Below are 26,671 nucleotides of genomic sequence, written 5' to 3' on the forward strand. Positions count from 1 at the left end.
CCAGTGAGGCCAGTCTGGCCACCTCTGGATCAATAGCTCTCTTTTTTTTTTCTTTTTTTGAGATGGAGATTTGCTCTTGTTGCCCAGGCTGGAGTGCAATGGCATGATCTCGGCTCACTGCAACCTCTGCCTCCTGGGTTTAAGCGATTCTCCTGCCTCAGCCTCCCGAGTAGTTGGGATTACAGGTGCCTGCCACCATGCCCGGCTAATTTTGTATTTTTAGTAGAGACGGGGTTTCTCCATGTTGGTCAGGCTGGTCTCAAACTCATGACCTCAGGTGATCCATCTGCCTCAGCCTCCCAAAGTTCTGGGATTACAGGCATAAGCCACCGCACCTGGCCATAGTTGTCTTTCTTATTGTGGATTTAATCTGCATTGTCCCTAAGAACTCAGAATTACTGTTGATGCTTCAAAGGGGTGTGTGTGTGTGTTTGTTCAGTTAATCCAGAAATTCCTCCCAGGAAAATAGAAGACCCCAGGAGGAGTGGGGCAACACCTGTTTATCTGCTAGTGGCAGAGAGATCTTCATGAAAACACACATGAACCTCCAGAACTCGATGTGCTCCACCAGCCGGCCTTAGCTTGTCAAAGCCAACCTTGCAATTTCCTGCTGAAGCCCCCATGGAATAGTTCAGCTAGCAGGAACTGTAGAGTAGAGGATTCTTACTTCAGTGCATCTTGATGTTCTGAGTGAGGGAACAGCACAGACCCTCTGGGAGACCATCCCCTGTGTGTTAGTGAGGTCTTGCATTGTAAAAGTTTTGAAGAAAGTAGACTGTGTCTGTGAGTCCTCAACAAAGCAGACACCTGATTGGAGTTAGGAGTCCAAAGGGTTTATCTGAAGTGGCACCTGTGAAAGGAAAAGAAGGAAGCAGGATCAAGACAAAGAAAGTGTTAGACCGTGAGATGCAGGTCTGACAAATGCCTAACTCAGAGCTCCAAAGCAAAGAAGATCTTTAGAGAAGCCACATGTTGGGTAGAAATAGTGAGGTCCTTGACCACACTGTCCTGCTCAGTAAATGGCCAGAGCCACCCTGAGAAGAATGTGACCTCCTTCCAGAAGCTGAAGTAGACCAGAAGGAGTTAACAGCTGGACACTCACAGCTAATCAGGCTCTCAGCAGCTGGGCCATGAGTCCTGTCTAGAAGGAAAACCTGAGCTGTGACCTGCATCTCCACATCTGCCACAGGGACTATTTCTGGAGGACAGAGGAAACCTCAGTTTTGAAAGCAGGGCTAGGAATTTGCTGGTGCCAGTAAAAGACCCAATGGGAAGTTATATTAGGCATCCTATGCCTGGTGGATTTTTCCCTCTGTATTGTGATTCATTCTGCCCCCAAATCTTCAATGAATTTCTTAGTGCCATGGCATCGTGAGGAATAAAGAATAGGCAGCTGGGGAAGTGTGTGAGTCCATTTTACATTGCTATAAAGGAATACCTGAGACTGGGTAATTTATAATGAAACAGGGTTTATTTGGCTCACAGTTCTGCAGGCTGTACAAGCACAGTACCAGCATGAAGGAGGTCCCAGGCTCCTTTTAACAACCAGCTCCTGCATGCACTAATAGAGAGAGAACTCACTCATCACCAAGGGGAGGGCACCAAGCCATTCATGAGGGATCCGCCCCCATGAACCAGACACCTCCCACCAAGCTCACCTCCAATATTAGGAATCACATTTCAGCATGAGATTTGGAGGGGACAAACATCCAAACTGTATCAGGAAGTATGGTATTCCCCATCTCATCCCTGCCCCAAAGTCTGCATCTCAGCATCCATGTAGAAATAATGCAAGGGCCATAATCTTGGAGTTCCCAGAAGTGGCCAGCCCCAGAGAGTGCTGAGGCCCAAGATGGAGCCACCTGCTATTTGAAAATAGACTGTGGAACAGCACAGACAAACCCCCTTCCCATACCACCCCTTCCCAAATACAGTAGAAGAAAGCAATGCTAGGTATGAGGGGAAAGAGAAGCCCATACTTGTTTTATAAGAATATTCTGCCTGCTAGGACCATGCAAATACTGGGATATTTCCAACCAGTATTCACAAACAACTGCTTAAATACTGGGCACTCAGAGAAAAAACTGAAAAACCAAAAATTTGAGTAAGCTACACAACAGAGTTACAAAATTCTAGGAGTCACTTCCAAGATGGCTGAATAGGAACAGCTCTGGTCTACAGCTCCCAGAATGATTGACGCAGAAGACAAGTGATTTCTGTATTTCCAACTGAGGTGCCTGGTTCATGTCACTGAGATTGTTTGAACAGTGGGTGCAGCCCAAAAAGGGTGAGCTGAAGCAGGGCAGGGTGTCACCTCACCTGGGAAGAGCAAGGATTCGGGGGATTTCCCCTTCCTAGCAAAGGGAAGCCGTGAGTGACTGTACATGGAGGAACGGTACACTCCGCACAAATACTGCACTTTTCCCATGGTCTTCGCAATTGGCAGACCAGGAGATTCCCTCCCGTGCCTGGCTCAGCAGGTCCCATGCCCACGGAGGCTTACTCACTGCAAGTGCAGCAGTTTGAGACTGACCTGGGATGGTGGAACTTGGTGGTGGGAGGGGCGTCTGCCATTGCGAAGGCTTGAGTAGGTGGTTCTACGATCACAGTGTAAACAAAGCGGCAAAAAAGCTCATACTGGGCAGAGCCCACCACAGCTCAGCAAGGCCTACTGCCTCTCTAGATTCCACATCAGGGTGCAGGGCATACCTGAACAAAAGGAAGTAGACAGCTTCTGCAGACTTCAACATCCCTGCCTGACAGCTTGGAAGAGACCAGTGGTTCTCCCAGCATGGCATTTGAGCTCTGATAATGGACAGATTGCCTCCTCAAGTGGGTCCCTGACCCCTGTGTAGCCTGACTGAGAGACACCTCCCAATAGGGGCTGACAGACACCTCCTACAAGTGGGTGCCCCTCTGGGACAAAGCTTCCAGAAGAAGAATCAGGCAGCAATATTTGCTGTTCTGCAGCCTCCACTGGTGATACCCAGGCAAACAGAGTCTGGAGTGGACCTCCAGCAAACTCCAAAAGACCTGCAGCTGAGAGGCCTGTCTGTTAGAAGGAAAACTAACAAACAGAAAGGAATAGCCTCAACGTCAACAAAAAGGACATCCACACCAAAACCCCATCTGTATGTCACCAACATCAAAGACCAAAGGTAGATAAAACCACAAAGATGGGAGAAACCAGAGCAGAACAGCCAAAACATCCAAAAACCAGAACAACTCTTCTCCTCCAAAGGAATACAAGTCCTGGCCAGCAAGGGAACAAAATTAGACAGAGAGTTGACAGAAGTAGGCTTTAGAAGGTCAGTAATAACAAACTTCTCCAAGCTAAAGGAGCATGTTCTAACCCATCGTAAGAAAGCTAAAAACCTTGAAAAAAGGTTAGACAAATGGCTAACTAGAATAACCAGTGTAGAGAAGAGCTTAAATGACCTGATGGAGCTGAAAACCACAGTACAAGAACTTCATGAAGGATACACAAGCTTCAATAGCTGATTTGATCAAGCAGAAGAAAGGATATCAGTGATTGAAGATCAAATTAATGAAATAAAGTGAGAAGACAAGATTAGAGACAAAAAGAGTAAAAAGAAACATTCATTCAGGAAATACAGAGAACACCACAAACATACTCCTTGAAAAGAGCAACCCCAAGACACACAATTGTCAAATTCACCAAGGTTAAGGGAAGCCAGAGAGAAAGGTTGGGTTACCAACAAAGGGAAGCCCATCAGACTAACAGGGGATCTTTCAGCACAAACCCTACTATTTCAGGATCTGGCCAGCAGCCCGCAATGCAACGGGTCTCTCTCTCTTAGTTCCCAGGCAGATTGGCAGGTTGAGAAATAATAGGCACATACAAGATAGTGAAAGCTGGGTCCAGGGGGGTCACCGCCTTTTGGTCCCGTGGTGCCAACAAGGCACTGGATATACCAGCATTTATTATTAAGTTTAGTGAGGGCGGGGGTAGGTTAGTGAGGGATTTAGGGTCATTTGATTATGAGGTGAGATGGTCACATGGGGATGAAGTAATTCTTTAACATAACATCTGTATGCAGAAGTACAGTATACAGGGATAAGAATTTACAATATAGTGTATGCATCAGTAATTTCTAACAGTGCCTTAAAACAGAAATACGGTATTTCCATAACCTATGATTAGCAAGATATTAATCAGCAGTAACAGTTGCAGCAAAAGATGGTTACAAAAATTCCATAGAAACAGGACGTGAAGCTAGACAACCGGTTAGACCAGAAATTCTCAGAAGGGAGTATGCCTTAACCCTAAAGAGGCCTAGAAGAGCCATGGCAAGATAAGGGCATTTATAGCCCTATCTTATCCATATGGACAGGTGCCCCCCATGCATCCATTTATAGGCTCTCCACAAGGGTCGCATTCCATTCCCAGAGCTATGAACATCTGCTTTTCTGGGATAGGAATCTTGGTGACGTGAAACCTCCCTGACTGCATGTCCATTCATAGGCTCTCTGCAAAGGGAAGCACATCACATGCTGTTGGCTCATTCTGGCAGTCCAACCTGGCATTGTCTTTAGACAATCCTGCATGCAATTTTGTATTTACAATAATCAGGAGCATTTCATCTTTTATTCCATAGCAATAGTTTCAGGGGGTCTCCCTACACCCTACAAGCCAGAAGAGAGTCAGGACCAATATGCAGCATTCTTAAATAAAAGAATTTTCAAAATAGAATTTCATATCCAGCCAAACTAAGCTTCATAAGTGAAGAAGAAATAAAATCCTTTACAGACAAGCAGATGCTGAGAGATTTTGTCGCCACCAGGCCTGCCTTACAAGAGCTCCTGAAGGTAGCACTTTACATGGAAAGGAACAACCTTTTTGTTTTGCTACTGCAAAAACACCAAATTGTAAAGACCATCGATGCTATGAAGACACTGTATCAATTAATGGGTGAAATAACCAGCTAACATCATAATGACAGGATCCAATTCACATATAACAATATCAACTTTAAAAGTAAATGGGATAAATGCCCCAATTAAAAGACACAGACTGGCAAATTGGATAAAGAATCAAGACTCAGCTGGGTGCAGTGGCACATACCTGTAATTCCAGCATTTTGGGAGGCCAAGGTGGGCGGATCATGAGGTCAGGAGATCGAGACCATCCTGGCTAACACGGTGAAACCCCATCTCTACTAAAAATATAAAAAATCAGCCAGGTGTAGTGGCACCAGCCTGTAGTCCCAGCTACTTGGGAGGCTGAGGCACGAGAATGGCATGAACCCAGTAGGTGGAGTGTGCAGTGAGCCGACATTGCGCCATTACACTCCAGCCTGGGTGACAGAGTGAGACTCTGTCTCAAAAAAAAAAAAAAAAAGAAAAAAAAGAGTCAAGACCCATCAGTGTGCTGTATTCAGGAGACCCATCACATGTGCAAAGACACATATAGGCTCAAAATGAAGGGATGAAGGAAGATCTACCAAACAAATAAAAAGTGAAAAAAAGCAGGGGTTGCAATCCTAGTCTCGGATAAAACAGAATTTAAACCAACAAAGATCAAAAGAGACAAAGAAGGCCATCACATAACGGTAAAGGAATCAATTCAACAAGAAGAGCTAACTATCCTAAATATATATATGCACCCAATACAGGAGCATCCAGATTCATAAAGAAAGTTCAAACAGACCTACAAAGAGGCTTACACTCCCACACAATAATAATGGGAAACTGTAAACCCCACTTTTAATATTAGACAGACAAAAAGACAGAAAATTAACAAGAATATCCAGGATTTGAACTCAGCTCTAGACCAAGCAGACCTAACACACATCTACAGAACTTTCCATTCCAAATCAACAGAATATACATTCTTCTCAGCATCTCATCACACTTATTCTAAAATTGACCACACAATTGGAAGTAAAACACTCCTCAGCAAATGTCAAAGAACAGAAATCACAACAAAATGTCTCTCAGACCACAGTGCAATCAAATTAGAACTCAGGATTAAGAAACTCACTCAAAACTGCACAACTACATGGAAACTGAACAACCTGCTCCTGAATGACTACTAGGTAAATAACAAAATGAAGGCAGAAATAAAGATGTTCCTTGAAATCAATGAGAACAAAGACACAACATACCAGAATCTCTGGGACACATTTAAAACAGTGTGTAGAGGGAATTTTATAGCACTAAATGCCCACAAAAGAAAGCAGGAAAGATCTAAAATGAACTCCCTAACATCACGATTAAAAGAACTAGAGAAGCAAGAGCAAACACATTCAAAAGCTAGCAGAAGGCAAGAGATAACTAAGATCAGAGCAGAACTGAAGGAGATAGAGACACAAAAGAAACCTTCAAAATATCAATGAATCCAGGAGCTGGTTATTTGAAAAGCTCAACAAAATAGATAGACCTCTGGCAAGACTAATAAGGCAGAAAGGAGAGAAAAATGAAATGGACACAATAAAAAATGACAAAGGGGATATCACCTCCCATCCCACAGAAATACAAACTACCATCAGAGAACACCTCTACACAAATAATCGAGAAAATCTAGAAGAAATGGATAAATTCCTGGACACATAGACCATCCCAAGACAAAATCAGGAAGAAGTTGAATCTCTGAATAGACCAATATCAGGTTCTGAAGTTGAGACAATAATTAATAGCCTACCAACCAAAAAGAGTCCAGGACCAGATGGATTCACAGCTGAATTCTACCAGAGGTACAAAGAGGAGCTGGTACCATTCCTTCTGAAACTATTCCAATCAATAGATAAAGAGGGAGTCCTCCCTAACTCATTTTATGAGGCCAGCATCAACCTGATAACAAAGCCTGGCAGAGACACAACAAAAAAAGAGAATTTTAGGCCAATATCCCTGATGAAAATCAAAACAAAAACCCTCAATAAAATACTGGCAAACTGAATCCAGCAGCACATCAAAAAGGTTATCCACCACGATCAAGCCGACTTCATCCCTGGGATGCAAGGCTGGTTCAACATACGCAAATCAATAAATGTAATCAATCACATAAACAGAACCAATGACAAAAACCACATGATTAATTATATAGATACAGAAAGACCTTCGATAAAATTGAACACCCCTTCATGCTAAAAACTCTCAATAAACTAGGTATTGATGGGACATATCTCTAAATAATAAGAGCTATTTATGACAATGCCACAGCCAATATCATACTGCATGGGCAAAAACTGGAAATATTCCCTTTGAAAAAAGGCATGAGACAAGGATGCCCTCTCACAACTACAACTCCTATTCAACATAGTATTGGAAGTTCTGGCTAGGGCAATCAGGAAAGAGAAAGAAATAAAGGGTATTCAAACAGGAAGAGTGGAAGTAAAATTGTCTCTGTTTGCAGATGACATGATTGTATATTTAGAAAACCCTATCATCTCAGCCCAAAATCTCCTTAAGCTGACAAGCAATTTCAGCAAAGTCTCAGGATACAAAATCAATGTGCAAAAATCACAAGCATTCCTATACACCAATAACAGACAATAGAGAGCCAAATCATGAGTGAACTCCCATTCACAATTGCTTCAAAGAGAATAAAATACCTAGGAATCCAACTTACAAGGGATACGAAGGACCTCTTCAAGGAGAAATACAGACACTGCTCAAGGAAATAAGTGAGGACACAAATGAATGGAAAAACATTCCATGCTCATGGATAGGAAGAATCAATATCGTGAAAATGGCCATATTGCCCAAAGTAATTTATAGATTCAATGCTATCCCCATCAAGCTACCATTGACTTTCTTCACAGAATTGGAAAATACTACTTTGAATTTTATATGGAACCAAAAAAGAGCCAATATAACGAAGCCAATCCTAAGCAAAAAGAACAAAGCTGGAGGCATGATGCTACCTGACTTCAAACTATACAGCAAGGCTACAGTAACCAAAACAGCATGGTACCAGTACCAAGACAGATATCTAGACCAATGGAACAGAACAGAGGCCTCAGAAACAACACCACACATCTACAACCATTGGATCTTTGACAAACCTAACAAAAACAAGCAATAAGGAAAAGATTCCCTATTTAATAAATGGTGTTGGGAAAACTGGCTAGCCATATGCAGAAAACTGAAACTGGACCCCTTCCTTACACTTTATAAAAAAAATTAACTCAAGATGGATTAAAGACTTAAATATAAGACCTAAAACCATAAAAACCCTAGAGGAAAACCTAGGACATACCATTCAGGACACAGGCATGGGCAAAGGCTTCAGGCTCTGCTTGGTAGCTGTCCTAACCCCACACCAGCCCTCTCACATAGCCTAACCCTGACTTGTGTCAGTGACGCAGGACTCGACAGTCAATCTAGGACACCTATTGCAAAATGCAAGACTTACATTCCACCCCAGGTGAATTCTCTTCTAGACCGCAGGCAGCCCTTGAAAAGGATGGGAGTAGAGCCCTCAATCATGGAGGCATTTGTCCCTCAAGATAGGCAGATGTTACCACCTCCATATAAGAACAATCCCATTGCCTATTACAGTTCCCATTTCAAAGAGATACTCCCACATATGCATGTATTTCCCTGAAAGATTTCCTGTTATTTATTTTATTTATTTATTTATTTGAGATGGAGTCTTTCATTCTGCTGCCCAGGCTGGAGTGCAGTGGCATGATTTCAGCTCACTGCAACCTCTGCCTCCCACATTCAAGCAATTCTCCTGCCTCAGCCTCCTGAGTAGCTGGGATTACAGGCATGTGCCACCAGGCCCGGCTAGTTTTTGTATTTTCAGTAGAGATAAGGTTTCACCATTTTGGCCAGGCTGATCTCAAACTTCTGACCACACCCAGCTAATTTCCGTATTGTTAGTAAAGAGGATTACAGGCGTGAGCCACCATGCCCAGCCCAAGATTTCCTGTTCTTATCTCCAATAAGCGAGCTTGATGAGGAGTAGTGCTAGAGATTCCCATACTTCTTGACTCCCTTCTATCCTTTTCTGCTCACAGGCCCCCTCCCTAACGTCCCCTGTGCTCTCCGCAAAAGAAATAGTGCTAGAGGCCAAATAGCAACCCTGCCCACACAAGGAAGGGCCATGTAATGTTCACCAAGCTCCTAAGCCACAATTCTCTCTTCCCAGAATCCTTTGCTCTTTGAAGTGTAGTCTTCCTCAACTTCCTGCCAACCTCAGCCCCTGAGTCCACCTGTCTACCTCTGAAGAGAAGGGAGAGATCAAACGCCCCCTGCAGGCCTGTCCCTTTGAACCAAGCCCTGAGAACTCCCGCAGCAGTCCTCCTGTGTACCCTCACCCCAGCCCCACACACAGATGGAGAGCCCTGGGAAGGGTTCTCGCAGTGCATTAGCTCCAAACAGTGCAAGAGAACAAGGAGTGTGGCGCTTCCAGCCTCTGTCAATAATTCATGAGGCTCAGACTGAGGAGCACTAGTCAGAGTCAGCTTTCCCTGGACATGGAGAAAATTATACTGAAGCTCTCCTGTCTCATCAGGATGTACTGAGCAGCAAAGCAGAGTACTGCAGCTGTAACTTCTTGGCTAAGGAAAACACTAGAACTTCAGTGCAGGCCGTTCTACTACTTGCTCGCCATACACCCCCTTTTAAATGTCGAAACCCTTTTTCGGCTGCTCGGCTGACCTGCACATATACTAAATGAATCTTGAGCAAACATGAATTCTATTCAAAAGTCATGCCTAGAATTGGATTTCACAAACCAGGATTCTTTCCCCTCTAATTGTAGGGACTGGCATAAGGCTGCCAAACTGGTGATTTCACCAACAACACATCTCTAAACCTACCCATCTGCTTTCATCATCTTTTCTGAAAGAAAACACTAACACACACACACAAAAAGGAGCAAACGTATACACCACAATAAAGGACTGTTAAATAAGCTTAGCTTTATGAAACTCACTGTAATGTATTTCCTTTTCTCATTTTGCCTTGAACTAGTGGAAACATTGCCATGAACCAGCACTGCTTCTCAGTCTGGCTTTGGAGGCCAGTAGGTTAAACCAATTCAGATGCTTGCATTTGGGTCTGTTGGGGCCTTTCTACAGTGTACCATAAGCCATCCAGATTTATTCATTCTCCCGGAAACCCAGGAGGGAGATCATTTCAGCCCACTTGGCAGAAGTGGAGACTGAAGTCTTGGACACAGAATTTATAGCTGGCAAGGACTTTATTCATCATCCATACCCTCAGTAATTTACAGATGAAGAGTCTGACCCAGGGCACCAATAACAATCACTACATGGTGGCAGTAACTACTATGTGCTTAGTAGCTTACAGTTCATACAGAGATTTTGCATTCAACAAATATTTATTGAACTAGGATGGAGGCTAAGACCTGGGGACAGAGTGGTTAGGGAGAACCTGAGTGCCCCGAGTTCTTTGCATTTCCACCACTGCTTGAGGGACTCTCCAGCCTCCTCACCTATCACTTAGCCCCTGTAAAGGAGGAAGTCCCTTTGGCGAGGGATATGAGATCCTGTTTGGCCAATGACCATAGTCTGCCCTCCAGGGCCCGTGAAGATGGAGACCTTGGGCAGAGTGAAGGGCAGTGCCAGGCCTGGTGCAGCTACTCCCTATCATGTCTCTCTCCCAGGCTGCTCCAGCCTGGTGGACTCCATGGGGACCACAGGCCTCACCTCCATGGGCAGTCTCAAAACATTTGCCCTCCTGTGGGCTGTCTCATACATAGACCCAGACTTTCTTGGAGAAGGAATTCCGAAGAAGCAAAAGCAACCAACTCAAAACCCCCACTTCCCAGAGAAGAAAAGGTGGGCAAGCAGATGCAGAAGGGCAGCAGCCAAAGTCTGCGGGTTCCTGCGGCGGCCAGGGGAGGGGCGAGCCCTACAGGCAACTTGAACGGAGAGCGCTTTGATCACCCGCCAGGCCTGGAAGGCAAGCCCCAGTCAGGTGGAAGGTAGCTGGCTGCGGGGCGCGGCGGCGGATGGAGGAGCCCAGAGCCACAGACCGCTCACAGCGGTACCGGGGCGGGGAGCGGGGCGGGGAGCGGGGCGGGGAGCAGGGCGGGCAGGAAAGCGGCCCGACCTTCGTCCTGCCCCTTGCCCTACTCTCTGTCACTGCCCCTGGAAAGAGAGGAACCCATACTTGCTGGTCTGAGCCATGCACAAGGCGGGGCAGCTAGGCCTCTGTGCCCGGGCTTGGAATTCGGTGCGGATGGCCAGCTCCGGGATGACCCGCCGGGACCCTCTCGCGAATAAGGTGGCCCTGGTAACGGCCTCCACCGACGGGTGAGTGCTCCGGCCAGAGTTTCTAAGGCCCTGGCTGCCTGGAAACAGCCACTGGCCTCTCATCCTCGGCCTCTGGTGCCCCTGTCCTCAGACCTTACACGCTGCCAAAGTCTGGCCCTGGAAAAAAAAAGTAGCCACTGGTCTGCCTGAAGCCCCTCCAAATCCCCTGGCCCTGGACCCTCCCTTGCCTGCGTTCGTGTCCCTGCTGCCTCTGGCACAACTGTGCCACCTCTGTGCAGCCCCATCGATCTAGTCCCCCCAGTGTTCTGGGCTGCCCCAGTCAACCAGCCCCACCTAGCGTCTGGGAAGACCAGAAACTGGAAATCCAAGGAAATCTGGATTTCCAAATCCTATCCTACGGCCTCCAGCACTTTCAAAATGTACCAGACACTCTATTTGGGCATCAGAAAGTCTCCCGGAACCCCTCCCCCATACCTAGATGGGACACAAGAGCCATGTGTCGAGATTTTTGTTTAGGTCGGTACATCTAGGCCTACCTTGCCCAGCCTGTTTCTCACCCACCACTCTTGTCTGTCCTGGTCCTCATTTCTACAGGACTTTGCCAGATGCCAGCTCTTCACAAAACTAAAATACAAATGTAGGTAAAATGCTAATAGCTGACAAATGCAAAATGTGTAACTCTTCCTCCCAAGGCAATATTTAAATTTTTGACCAGAGACCATCTTTTCACATGCACCCCAAAAAATAACTAAGGATAGAATTTTGAGAATGATGTAGACGAGTAAGAAAGAAACCTCGGGGCAGGGCTGTTCTGAGTGAGACCCTCAAATCACGGAAGTGGCTGCTGCTGCACACCTAGCTCGTTTCTTACCTCTCAGTCCCAACAGGAGATGAAGCCTGTCACCCATGGTGGGAACTGTAGAAAGTGATGTCAGTTCTTGGGAACTGAGGCTGTGGTCCAGGTCATAATAAAAATAAGTAAAGGAGTGCCAAAAATGGCCGTGTCATTAAGCCTGTTTTACACATAGTAGGCACATGTAGGGGTCATATAGAGAAAGAGCCAGAATTCAAACCCCGGCAGTCTTAACTTCAGAGCTCATGCTGTCGACCTCTTCCCCTGCACAGGCCTTGGCAGTCTTTGTCTCTTTCTTCTCACAGGATTGGCTTCGCCATCGCCCGGCGTTTGGCCCAGGACGGGGCCCACGTGGTTGTCAGCAGCCGGAAGCAGCAGAATGTGGACCAGGCGGTGGCCACGCTGCAGGGGGAGGGGCTGAGCGTGACGGGCACCGTGTGCCATGTGGGGAAGGCAGAGGACCGGGAGCGACTGGTGGCCACGGTGAGCTGCAAGGAAATGGGCACAGAGCCAGGAGGTGGAAAAGGGAGCCAGCCTGAGCCTCCTTCCCTGCTTTCCTGGACAGCAGCACATTTTTACTGTGTGCCTTTCTATTATGTCCATATACTAACGTCAGAGAATCATCCCATCTCAGTCAGAGAATGTTAAAACATTCTAATGCTTCAACCCTGCATCATCCCTTGAGTACCCCAAAGAAACAGCTGGTACTGGTTCTCTAGTAATTTTCAATCTAATTGAACAGATGTGAAGGGTAAATACAATCACAAAATAGATGTTCCTACCCATGAGCTAATAAACAATCCCCTATTCTTCAGCTTATAGAGTCAGGTCCCTGGGAACCTCAGGAAGCAGCCCACCATGTTTCAGCCACTTACTATGTGCAATTTCCTGTGTTCAGAGCCTTACAAAGGTTATCTCTAGACCTGACAACAACCCAAGCAAGGCAAGGACTATTCTCTCAGTCTGAAGACCCTGGCTCAGATAGCTGGAGCAACTTCCCAAGGTCCCACAGCCAGTAAGGAAGGACCCAGACCTCCCAAGCTCCCTTCCTTTATTGGCTGCCTGTGGACTACCAGGTACTGGACTTTAGTCTCAAAGAAAGTATATAAGTCAATGTCATAATTAGTAGTGGACACCAGCCTTCCAGCTGCAGAAGGAAATATGAACCATCCAGCAAAGGAAGCTCCTCTTCCCTTGAGGCTCAGGGGACACACTTTATTTCCCAGAGTGGAAGGGAGAATCTACCCAAAAATGGAAAGTACAGGATTGTGCTAACAGATTGGAAGGTTGGCGGAAATAATTTGCATAATCTTCTTAGAAGGGGAGGATCTTAAGCAATAGTAGACAGTAGTATGGTAGACAGAATAGGGTAATTCCATTTTTAAGGAACTGTCTGGCAAATGCTCAAATGTGCATTGGAAAGAGCCAAATATGAGTCCAAGAAAGTCACAAATGTGAGTCCAAAAAAGCTTGGCCTAGGCTGGTGGACAGAGCCCAAGACTGGGGCCTTGCTCCTGATGATGGAAGGAGCCGTTTGGGAATCTGGATCAATTAGCATTAACCATATGACATGTAAGTAGCAATGTAATGTGAAAATCCTCCCGGAAAAATATCCTGTGGCCCCCACCAGCTTCACTTAACATGGCCTACAGGCCTGGCCCAGAGGTGGTACTTGACCTAAACCTTAAGGAATGGATGGGAATGGACAGATGGAATAGTGATGAGGTTCCAGATAACGCTGCAAAATAAGCAGACAGCCAAAGAGGAACTGAAGGAAAGAGAGGAGCACTGTCAGTCCACAGTGGAGAGCACAGGCTCAGGCGTACTACTGGGAAAGGGGCTCCATTGGAAAGATAGAGGCCATGGGCCTCCATATCCTTTTTTTTTTTTTTTTTTTTTTTTTGAGACAGAGTTTCATTCTTGTTGCCCAGGCTGAAGTGATATGGCACAATCTCAGCTCACTGCAACCTCCTCCTCCAGGTTCAAGCAATTCTCATGCCTTAGCCTCCCGAGTAGCTAGGATTACAAGCATCCACCACCATGTCCAGCTAATTTTTGTATTTTTAGTACAGACGAGGTTTCACCATGTTGGCCAGGCTGGTCTTGAACTCCTGACCTCAGGTGATCGACCCCCTTGGCCTCCCAAAGTGCTGGGATTACAGGCATGAGCCACTGCGCCCGGCCATAGCTTCTTAAAAGGATACGTTAAGGACCTTAAAAGGATATGGCCTCTTAAAAGGATATGTTTACATATTCTTGCAGCAAATAAGAAGCCATGTGAGGTTTTGAGCAAGAGAAAGATGGTTATTAGGAAAGATAATCTGGCTCTGGTAGGAAGGATATACAGAGAAGACACTGAATTCAGGGCATCAGTGAGGAAGCTGTTGCTGTCATCCAAGTTTAGATCAGTGGTGATGGGACTGGAATAGATGGGCCCAAGAGACATTTAGTGGAAACGAACCAAGATTTTCCAACCCCATTTCAAAAAGTGGTAAATAGAGAAGTCAAAAATGACTCTCAGGTAGTTTGTATGAACATTGTCAGAGAGGAGAATGATAGAATACTTCTCAGCAATTTGAAATGTCTTCTGCCAGTTGCCACATGTTACCCTGCAATGAGAAAAGCCATGGCCCTGAGAATGGATACTACCCAGTGGCCTCCTCATCTGCACCACGAAGCTTCTCAGTGGTGTTGTAAGTGGAAACCAGAGAAGCTGCCTATCTGCTTGATTATATTTTTTCTTAAAAATGCATAACTATCAGAACACAGAACAAACAGCTCCTAACTGCTTTAGAGTAGTGATCACACAATTTAGAATAAGACTTAGAAGACTTTTTTTTTTTTCCAGAGACAGGGCCTCACTCTGTTGCCCAGGCTGGAGTGCAGTGACATGATCATAGCTCACTGTAACCTTGAACTCCTGAACTCAAGCAATCCTCCCACCTCAGCCTCCCAAGTGGCTACAACTGTAGGCATGCACCACCACACCAGTTCATTTTTTAAATTTTTTGTAGAGTTGGGGCTGTATTTCCCAGGCTGTTTTGAACTCCTGGCCTCAAGTGGTCCTTCCCACTGGGCCTACCAAAATGCTAGATTATAGGTGCGAGCCACCACACCCAGCCTCATTCATGTTTTATGGTTTGCTATCTCTGTTCAATCAAAACCCAGCCTCCTTCCATCTCTGTGCTGACAGGCCTGGAAGGAGAGGAGCATGGGGTATACAGCAGAGTAGAAAATGTCTCCAGGTGATTCTAGAGCAATCCATTGTCTCCTCCCAGCCCAAACACATGTGTACTGAGCACAGCGCACATCACTTATTAACTTATTCTGCACCTCCCTAGTAACAAGTGCATTGGTGAGACTTATACAGAGCCAAGGTAGGTGACTTGGCTTTGTGCCAGGATACCACAATTTAAAGGGTACAAGAGAGTATTAATACTGGTTTTAAAAGATTACGTGACTGTAAATTTTGTTAGATTTATACGTTGACAGCCCAGGCATTCCTTCAACTGTCTAGAAACAACTGAGCTTAGCACCTAGTTAACAAGAATAATTAGTTACAATGGGAAGCTAGCAGATGGTGTACATTGTTAGTAACACCCCTCTGTGTGCCAAATCCGGAGCACAAAGTTGACCGAGGGCCCATGTACTGCTACTTGCCCAAGGCATCAAAATTGCCAGTTCTGGGCAAACGCAAAGTCTGGTTTCAGGGTGGCTTTGTACTGAAAACCCTTGTTGGCAGATTCTGCTTGGCCATTCATTACTCTAGCACACGCCTCACTATCTACTTATAACTTATTAAGGAGGTGAGATGTTGCCTTTCTTCACTTTCTCAACTTAAATTTCAGTTTCTGCCTTGAATCTTTCATGCCTCCAGGTCAAAAGAGAGAGACAGAGACAGGGAAAATGACATCATAACCAAATATGGAATTGCTTTAAATTCAGGCTGGCATCTTCTCCCATCACGGCTCTCCTGGGCAGCCAGTTTCCTAATGACCCCAACTCACTTTCAGAGGGCTCTTATGAATTAGCTCTGTGCTACAAAGTGGGAGACTGACCTCAGTTCTTCCACCACTAACTAGCTTTATGCCCTGAACAAATCACTTTCCCCAACACGGAATAAGCAGGCCTCCTGTTCTTAGCTAGCCCCAGTGTGTTACTACTGAACTATAAGATCTTGAGAAAATTCTCTGAAGCTGTTTCATCATCTCCACCTTAAGGACACTGGAATAGATGATCTCAAAGGCCCCTCCAGGGTAACTTTCCTCAGCTCTATTTAAGCCAGTTTTTCCATTCAGGTAAGTGTGGACAGATTGACTTTGAGATAATGGTAACTTATTCAAGGAGAACTGGACAGTAAGCACTTGGAGAAATGTGGGTGGAACTCAGTGTGAAAGGAAGAGGAGGGGTCTGGAAATAGATTTTGGGGTAGGACTTGAAATCATTAGAATGAAGGAGCTTCCCAAAGGGAAAGTGTAAAGAAAAGAGCATCAGAGACAGCCTTGGAAGAATAGGAGGTGGGAAGAAAAGACTGCAAAAGAAATAAGGCCACCTTCCTGGTGGCTTGTGCCTGTAATGCTTTAGGATACTGAGGCAGGTGGATGGCTTGAGCTCAGGAGTTCCAGACCAGCCTGCACAACATGGCAAGACCCTGTCTCTACAAAAAATACAAAAATTTCCCGGGTGTGGTGGCACGCACTTGTAGTCCCAACTACTTGGGGGGCTGAGCCAAGAGGATGGCTTGAACCCAGTAGGTCAAGGCTGCAGTGAGCCGAGAACATGCCACTGCACTCCAGCCTGGAAGACAGAGCAAGACTCCATCTAAAAAAGAAAGAAGCCAACCTTAAATGGTTAGCAGCAGATCTTAGGGTAGTTTTCAAAAAAGATGTTTTAAGAAATAGAAGTTATTTTGATGATAGTTCCTAAGAAGGAAGCTTTTGTTGTCATTGTTGTTGTTGTTTTTAATATAAAGATAAGGTCTCACTGTGTGGCCCAGGCTTCTCTCAAACTCCTCAGCTCAAGTGAGCCTCCCACCTTGGCCTCCCAAAGTGCCATGATTACAGGCATGAGCCACAGCTCCTGGCCCAGAAGGAAGTTTTTATCAACATGGGTAAGTGCACCTCCCTTACTTACTGCAGCCCTGGTCCAGACCTTACCCCTCTCTCTAGGCTGTGAAGCTTCATGGAGGTATCGATATCCTAGTCTCCAATGCTGCTGTCAACCCTTTCTTTGGAAGCCTAATGGATGTCACCGAGGAGGTGTGGGACAAGGTGAGAGGGGATTAAAGCAGTGGGGGTGGGGCGGCCTTGGAACACATTCAGCACAAACTCCATCTGCTTTTAGAATGCATTTGTCAAGGGCAGTGTAAATGTGAGGACTCTTTGCCATGTGCCACACACCTGGAGCACATCTTGTAAAGGGCGGGTGGGGGTGGCTCTATCCCTGCCCTTCTCATTCATTTCTGCTGCTCCTAGTTCTTTCTGCTTCTATCTGCTCTTCACTAGCCACAGTCTGCTCCCCTCCCCAGGCTTCTTCCCTGGCATGCTCTTCTGCCTTGTTGATTTCCAACAGAAACATAGCAGCTAATATGCCAACAACTACAACACTTAATTTACACACCCACATGTCCCCTTTTCAGCTGACAAAAAGTAATCATTTTTTATTAGTTGGGAAATATTAAATGCTGCCAGTTATTTAAAATACTAATTCTGGTGAAATGACCAGTTGCCACTATATAGCATACATCCCTTAAAAAAATAAAATAAAAACCTATATTATTTTCTTCTTAACTGCAATGTCAAGAAAATCTGAGATCCAGATGTCTAAATTCAAGTGGTAGAATATTGGGTTTTATGTGAAAGTGTATAATTACATTATATTCATAATATATTTCACACACACTTTAATTACAAAGCTTTAATTAAAATATTTGTCTTTGTTTATTAAGGTTAATATTCCCACATGATTGGGAAATGCTAATTTTTATGATCTCCCATGGTTCTGCGTTTTACACTGATGTTGTATTAGTCTGTTTTGCATTGCTATAAAGGAATACTCGGGCAATTTATAAAGAAAAGAAGTTTGTTTTGGCTTATGATACTGCAGACTGTACAAGAAGCATGGTGCCAGTATCTGCTTCTGATGAGGCCTCAAGAAGCTTACAATCACGGCAGAAGGAAAAAGGGAGCAAGTGTGTCACATGGCAAGGCAGGAAGCAAGAGAGAGATATCAGTCTCTTTTAAACAACTAGTTCTGGCATGAAGTAATAGAGTGAGAACTCACTCATTGCCACAAGGAGGGCACCAAGCCATTCATAAGGGATCCACCCTCATGACCCAAACACCTCACACCAGGCCCCACCTGGAACACTGGTGATCACATTTCAACATGGGACTTGGGACAAACATACCAACTATATCAGATGTCATCAAAAATTTCTCAACACTAAAGTATCAGCTTGCCAAAATACTATGATTTATTTACCAGTGTTTCATACACATAAAGACCAAACTGTCAAAATGCTCTTCAGTGAGCTAGTTTTTGATTCTAGTTTGAGCTAGTTTGAGAGAAGGCTGGGCAACACAGTGAGACCTTTTCTCTATATTAAAAATGACAACAACCCAACAATGAAAACAACATCTTCCTTCTTAGGAACTATCATCAAAGTAACTTCTCTTTCTTAAACCATCTTTTCTTCAAAACTACCCAAAGATTTGCTGCTAACCATTTAAGGTTGGCTTGTTTCTTTCTTTTTTTAGATAGACTCTTGCTCTTTTTTCCTTCTTTCTTTTTTTTTCTTTTCTTTTTTTTTTCCTCACTGTGTCATTGAGGCTGGAGTGCTGTGGTGTGATCTCAGCTCACTACAACCTCAGCCTCCCAGGTTCAAGCAATTCTTGTGCCTCAGCCTCCCAAGTACCTGGGACTACAGGCATGTGCCACCACACCTGGCTAATTTTTTGTATTGAGATGGGGTTTCACTGTGTTGCCCAGGCTGGTCTCAAATTCCTGGCCTCAACTGATCCCCACACCTCGGCCTCCCAAAGTATTGGGATTACAGGCATGAGCCACCACACACAGCCAGATTCTGATAGTCTTTAAAATAGAGGAGCATCATTCATGAATAGTCTGAATAGAGACCATATGAAAGTCAGTTTTAAACTAAGTACAGGCACACCTCGGAGATATTGTGAGTCTGGTTCCAGGCCACCGCACAATAAAGTGAATATTATAATGAAGTGAGTCACATGAATTTTTTGGTTTCCCAGTGCATATAAAAGTTACGTTTACACTATAATGATCATCTAATGGAAGTCTATTAACTGAGCAATAGCATTATGTCTTAAAATATATATACGTATCTTAATTTTAAAATACTTTATTGCTAAAAAAATGCTGACAATCATCTGAGCCTTTAGAACTTGTAATCTTTTTGCTGTTGGAGGATCTTGCCTCAACATTGATGGTGGCTGACTTAGGGTGGTGTTGCTGAAGGCTGGGGTGGCTGTTTATTCAAATAAGACAGCAGTGAAGTTTGCCACATCAGTTGACTCTTCCTTTCACAAAAGGTTTCTCTGTAGCATGCAATCATGTTTGATAGCATTTATCCACAGTAGAACTTCTTTCAAAATTGGAGTCAATCCTGTCAAACTCTGCCACTGCTTACTCAACTAAGTACATAAAATATTCTAAATCCCATGTTGTGATTTCAACAATGTTCATGGCATCTTCACCAGAAATAGATTCCATCCCAAGAAACCACTTTCTTTGCTTATCCATAAGAAGCAGCTCCTCAGCCATCTACATTTTGTCATGAGATTGTAGCAATTCAGTCCCATCTTCCAGCTCCACTTCTAGTTCTCTTGCTATTTCCACCACATCTGCAGTTCCTTCCTCTGATGCAGTCTTGAACCCCTCCACGTCATCCATGAGGGTTGGAATCATCTTCTTCCAGACTCCTGTTAATGTAGATATTTTGACCTCCTCCCATGAATCACAAATATTCTTAATGGCATCTAAAATGGTGAATCCTTTTCAGAAGGTTTTCAGTTGACTTTGCCAAGATCCATCAGAGGAACCACTATCCATGGCAGCTATAGCCTTACAAAATGTATTTCTTAAATAATAAGTCTTGGAAGTCATGGGCTGCAGAATGGATGTTGTGTTAGCAGGCATGAAAACAACATTAATCTCCTTGTACATCTCCATCAGAGCTTTTGAGCAACCAGATGCATTGTCAATGAGCAGTAATAGTTTGAAAGGAATCTTTTTCTGAGCAGTAGCTATCAACGGTGAGCTTAAAATATTCAGTAAACCATGCTATAAACAGATGTGCTGTTATTCAGGCTTTGTTGTTCCATTTATAGAGCACAGGCAGAGTAGATTTAGAATAAATCTTGAGAGCCCTAGAATTTTCAGAATGAAAATGAGCATTGGCTTCAACTTAAAGTCACTGGCTGCATTAGCCCCTAACAAGAGAATAATCCCGTCCTTTGAAGTTTTGAAGCCAGGCATTGACTTCTCCTCTCTAGCTATTAAAGCCCTACATGGCGTCTTCTTCCACTAGAAGGTTGTTTCATCTACATTGAAAATCTGTTGTTTGCTGTAGCCACCTTCATCAATGATCTTAGCTAGATCTTCTGGATAACTTGCTGCAGCTTCTACATCAGCACTTGCTGCTTCATCTTGCACTTTTATGTTACAGAGGTGGCTTCTTAAACCTCATGGACCAACCTCTGCTAGCTTCCAACTTTTCTTCTGGAGCTTCCTCACCTCTCTCAGCCTTCAAAGAGCTAAAAAGTTAGGGCCTTTTTCTGATTAGGCTTTGGCTTAAGAGAATGTTGTGGCTAGTTTGACCTTCTATCCAGAACATGAGAACTTTCTCTCCATATTAACAATAAACCTGTTTTGCTTTCTTATCATTTATATGTTCAAAGAAGTAGCACTTTTAATTTCCTTCAAGAATTTTTCCTTTGCATTCACAATTTGGCTAACTGGTGCACATGGTCTAACTTTCAACCTGCCTCAGCTTTAAACATGCCTTCCTCACTAAGCTTGATTGTTTCTAGCTTTTGATTTAAAGTGAAAGATGTGTGACTCTTCCTTTCACTTAAACACTTACAAGCCATTGTAGGGTTAATAATTGGCCTAATTTCAATGTAAATGTGTCTCAGGGAATATGGAGACCCACAGAGAGGGAGAGAGATGGGAGAAGGGCAGAGCAGTCAGAACACACAACATTTTTCGATTAAGTTGACCTTCTTTTCTGGGTGTGGTTTGTGGTACCCCAAAACAATTATAATAAAACCATGAAAGATCACTGATCACAGATCACCATAACAGATATAATAATAATGGAAAAGTCTGAAATATTCCAAGAATTACCAAAATGTGACCCAGAGACAAAGTGAGCACATGCAGTTGGAAAAATGGCTTGAATTAATGCAGGGTTGCCACGAAACTTCAATTTGTTAAAAAAAAAAAAAACACAGTATCTGCAAAGCATAATAAAATATGTGTCTATAACTTTTCTTTTAATTTGTATATTTTTTAAACTATCACAGTACATCAAATCCAAACATAATGGCAGATCGTTGATTGAACTCTGGACTTTAAAAAACACACACACACATTTTGGGGACAATTGAGGCCAATATTAGATAAAATTATCATCATTGTCAAACTCTTGGTTGTGATAACAGATTATGGTTGTATAAAAGAAAATCCTTACTCTTTGGAAATGTATGCTAAGTATTTGGGGATAGAGCATTGTAATATCTGCAACTGAGTTTACTTATTTTATTTTAGGTTATTTATTTATTTTTGTGATGGAGCCTCGCTCTGTTACCCAGGCTGGAGTGCAGTGGTGCTATCTCAGCTCACTGCAACCTCCACCTCCCGGTTTCAAGCTATTCTGCTGTCTCATCCTCCTGACTAGCTGGGATTACAAACACATGCCACCACATCCGGCTAATTTTTGTATTTTTAGTACAGACGAGGTTTGCCATGTTGCCCAGGCTGTTCTCGAACTCCTGACCTAAAAGTGATCCACCCATCTTGGCCTCCCGAAGTGCAGGGATTACAGGCATGAGCCACCATGCCCAGCCCTGAGGTTTTTTTTTTTTTAATTTACATTTTTTTCATTTTTGTTCTTAGTAATTTTTGATTTTATTATATAAACTCTTTCAGAAAACTTGCAACTGAGTTTCAATGGTTCATTTAAAAAACTACACAGATCTACAGAGAGGACAAATAGGACAAAATGTGAACAATTGGTGAATTTAAGTGAAGGATATCTACATACTCATTGTACTTTTATCTCCAATTTTTCTGTAAGAATGAAATATTTTAATATAAGCAGTTGTCTAGAACAATGTAAACAGGGGTCATACATTTGTTTTAGATTATGGATGTGGGGATTCTGATTGTAGCCTGTCCCCCGGCTTCCCCAGAAGGTGACTCCTCATGATCCCACTTTCTAACCATGCCTAGCCAGACAGTCCATCCTAGAGGGCCAAGAGCATCTCACTCCCTAAGCCCAGAAGCCAGAGAAGTGCTAGAACAACCCCACGTATCCAAGGTCACACCACATTTTCCCTGAGAAGCATGGCCCACTCTAGGGCAGATCCAGGAGGCTGACAATTCAAGGCTCTACCTACTTTGAAGAAACAGAGAAAACACAGCTCAAATCCAAAGAAGCCCTGAGGATTTAGTCCCCTTCTGGGCCAAATCATACTTGGATGGTTATGAAACAAGATGAACCAGGCTCCATTTTTGCTCACCTGAACCTAATGTATCATTTTCTAGCTGAGCAGCTGGTGAGAGCTACTTCTCTCTGAATCTCAGTTGCTTCATGTGTAAGATGCAGGTATATCATCCTAAGATCTTTGTCAGCTCTGACAAACATCCTAGGAACCCACTCTAACTCCTCATTGCCATGCCTCCTCCAGTGCTCTTCACTCATGCTGTTTCCCCTTCTTCTCTTGGCTTCAGACTCTGGACATTAATGTGAAGGCCCCAGCCCTGATGACAAAGGCAGTGGTGCCAGAAATGGAGAAACGAGGGTACAGAGAGTGAGAGAGAGCCTGGGTGAGATGGGACCCCACACGGGCTGAGGGTTCTGGTCCACAATGGGAAGATGGTCAGCTCTCTTTTTTTTCCAGAGGTGGCTCAGTGGTGATTGTGTCTTCCATAGCAGCCTTCAGTCCATCTCCTGTAAGAACCCTTTTGTCTACCCCTTCCATCCCATCCTCCACTACACATCTTTCCACCCCTCCTATTACCCAAAGAAGTTTGTGTCCCCTTTTAGAATCACACCACCAAGTCCCTGTCCACAAAATAGATGTCTTGCCTCCACAAACCATAACCTAGGGGAGATTTAGCCACAAGACAGTTTCCTAATTGTGCCCCTCCCTTACAGGAGATCCCTATTGAGCACTGCCCTCTATGTCTAGTTATTAGAACCAAGAATGACCTGGAAACTATGAGTCTAACACAGTCTCTTCTTTCTCCAGGGCTTCAGTCCTTACAATGTCAGTAAAACAGCCTTGCTGGGCCTGACCAAGACCCTGGCCATAGAGCTGGCCCCAAGGAACATCAGGGTGAACTGCCTAGCACCTGGACTTATCAAGACTAGCTTCAGCAGGATGGTGAGGAAGGGGAGCTTTGAAAGGCATCCATCTTCTTGGACAAGGAAGACCCGTACCTGAGTCCTGAGCTCTCAGCAACTCCATTCTCCTTCCCTGGTCTTTCCCATATTCCCTCTCTGTACCAGCTGCCCTATCCAAGCCACACTCCTATCACACCTTTCCTGAGGTGCAGAGTGGAGACTGAGGTATTCACACTCTACCCACAGTGTTTCCTCTCTCTTTACATGGATGAGAATTGGAGAGACACAGCAAAATGCATCACTAGAATCTGAAACAAATGAAACAGATGAGGGCAGTGGGGAGAGCTGGGAGCTAGAAAAAAATAGGAAGTGAAAGAGGGAAGTCTCTCCATCCTTCCTGTCAGTTGCCATGAGGATGGGCAATTTCTTCCCTTTCTGTTCCTCACTTTCCTCTTCTTAAACATAAAGAGATTTCCCTTCTTCCTGCAGCTCTGGATGGACAAGGAAAAAGAGGAAAGCATGAAAGAAACCCTGCGGATAAGAAGGTAAACTGTCATGCAGGCAAAGGCACTAAGAGACATGAAGATGGGAAGCTCTGGTCCCTAGCAGCCCACAGCCCGCTGTCTCAGTCCCACAGATAACACAGGCAGGCTCTCCTCTGCCTCACAGACCACAAATTCATAAACACTATCACTACAGTGGCCTGAGCAAGAAGTCAGCTTCGCTCTCAAAAGGTAAACACAGAGACCTCGGGGTTTCAGCAGTGCAGAGCTCTGGGAGAAGCCCTGAGTCCTCTCTCCACCTGGGGGATTGCCTCCACCTCTGAGCATCCATGGAGACCAGGGACCAAAACCAAAACCATGGTTTTTTAGTTTCCTTGAATAATGACACATGTTTACAAAACTCAGGTTGATGATCTACAATCCAAATGAAAGGAATGAAGAGTTTTACTAAGCCCCAAACTCCCCTTGCCTAAGGAGTTACTTTCTACCCCAGTGAGCTGGGTGAACTGTTCAAGCACCTTTGTCGGGCTCCCTTTCCTCTAAGTTCCCTTCCTCTCTTTAGCTTCTGGCTTCAAGGACAAATGCCAGCAATGCCTAACTCTGTACTGGTCCAGACATCCCAAATGTTCCCAAAGCCATTCTGATGTCAGGCATGAGCTGTAGGCCTGGTTCATAACTCATTAACAAGTCAGGGGATTGTCAACCTAGAGCGCCAATGAATGATCTAGCCCATGTAGCTCAATATTGGATTCACATTAGAATCACCTGGGAAGCTTTTTAAACTGCAGGTGCTCAGGCCCCACCCACTCCCAGAGGTTCTTTTTAATTGGTCCAAGGTAGGACTTGACCATCTGGGCTTTTGTATTTCTTTGTCTTTGCTTTGCTTTTCTTTTTTTGTTTAAGCCTCTCAAATGATTGCAAGACACAACTAGAATGGAGAACCATTAGTTCAGCCCTTCTAGGTTTGAGTTACTCACTCTGCCCACCTCTACAGCATTCTATGGCAGGCAGATTAAAGTGTCTCCTAACTATGCAGTCACTGATAAAATAAGAATTGGCACATTCTCACCAAATGAACCTGACTTTAAGGCACAAGTATAGATTCCTGAAAAAGTTGTAAGCTGAATCTGTACAAATTGAATCATTTTAAACACACCATTTACTGTCACACAGACTCCCTGAAACTTCAGTGTGTGCACATGTGAAACCATTTTTTTTCGAAGTATGAAATAATTGCTCACCATTTTATCTATATAACTTTGGATTTTGGTGTCCTGAGCTCTCTAAAAAACAATGTGTTTCTATAGTATTTGAATATTATGGGTAATGGTTTTTGCAGAGTACAGTATGCTTATACTAAATTATAACAGCATATCCTCATGGTAACACTATTTGATAGGCGGAAAGCTTGTACACTGATCCTGAAAAGTCATCTGATAATTCTTGATTAAGCAAATTTAACTCCCTGTGTCCCAGGTGAGGGAGGCAGACCTGTTTGATTTTTACTCCCTTCCTTGCTTCCCCTATTCCCCAGGTTAGGCGAGCCAGAGGATTGTGCTGGCATCGTGTCTTTCCTGTGCTCTGAAGATGCCAGCTACATCACTGGGGAAACAGTGGTGGTGGGTGGAGGAACCCCGTCCCGCCTCTGAGGACCTGGAGACAGCCCACAGGCCAGAGTTGGGCTCTAACTCCTAGTGCTTTTCCTGCATTCATCCACTGGCCTTTCACACCTCTGCTCACCTTACTGTTCACCTCATAAAATCAGTTCTGCCCTGTGAGAAGATCCAGCCTTCCCTGCCGTCAAGGTGGCGTCTTACTCAGGATTCCTGCTGTTGTTGTGGCCTTGGGTAAAGGCCTCCCCTGAGAACACAGGACAGGCCTGCTGACAAGGCTGAGTCTACCTTGGCAAAGACTAACAGATATTTTTTGCCCGGGCCACTGGGGAATTTGAGGGGAGATGAGAGAGAAGGAAGCTGGAGTGGAAGGAGCAAAGTTGCAAATTAACAACTTGCAAATGAGGTGCAAATAAAAAGCAGTGATTGCGCGGCTTTGAATCCAATCGACCTGTTCATTTCTCAGTGTTGGGTGCTTAGCTGAGCAGAGAGCAGAAGTCTGGCCAGGCTGGATCTCTGGATCCCCCGGCCCTCCTCCCTGTCTCCAGGACCTGAGCGTGATGTTCAGGGCTGGAGGTGTCTGCAGAGCTGCCAACTGGAAGGAAGGTGGCACGGGAACTCCCAGGACGCCACGGGGATCCCCGAGGCAGGGCGAGCCCGGAGAGAGTGGGGAAGGATAAACTCTCTAACACCTCCCCGCCCCTTGCCTCCCAGATCAGGCCAGGTCCTCTCCTGGCATGGCCCTACGTCCCGAGTTTCCTCCCGAGTCAGCAAGTACAAGTTGGACGGGTCCTGAGCCGGTGGGGAATAGAGAAAGGCCCTGCAAGGTGCCCAGGCCCACAAACAAAAGAAATGGGTTCTGCCCACGGCCCGAGGATTGAGTA

General features: G+C 44.7%; 1 protein-coding gene across 2 annotated transcripts; it reads left to right on the plus strand.

Moving 5' to 3' along the window:
• The first annotated feature begins 11,029 nt into the window (after positions 1-11,029).
• On the plus strand, positions 11,030-26,233 carry LOC129012836 (dehydrogenase/reductase SDR family member 4). 2 transcript variants are annotated; one of them, XM_054448924.2, is made up of 8 exons: positions 11,030-11,252; positions 12,372-12,549; positions 17,235-17,336; positions 23,056-23,126; positions 23,226-23,277; positions 23,577-23,711; positions 24,161-24,216; positions 25,709-26,233. In XM_054448924.2, the coding sequence occupies exons 1-8, from the start codon at positions 11,125-11,127 to the stop codon at positions 25,821-25,823; spliced, it is 837 nt and encodes a 278-aa protein (XP_054304899.1). In that variant the 5' UTR covers positions 11,030-11,124; the 3' UTR covers positions 25,824-26,233. The 2 variants fall into 2 exon arrangements, with proteins under 2 accessions (XP_054304899.1, XP_063507526.1); XM_063651456.1 differs by lacking the exons at positions 23,056-23,126; positions 23,577-23,711 and having other exon boundaries at positions 11,047-11,252; positions 25,709-25,892.
• Positions 26,234-26,671: the final 438 nt, after the last annotated feature.

The sequence above is a fragment of the Pongo pygmaeus genome, chromosome 15 (assembly GCF_028885625.2).
Source record: "Pongo pygmaeus isolate AG05252 chromosome 15, NHGRI_mPonPyg2-v2.0_pri, whole genome shotgun sequence".
Taxonomy (NCBI): Eukaryota; Metazoa; Chordata; class Mammalia; order Primates; family Hominidae; genus Pongo; species Pongo pygmaeus.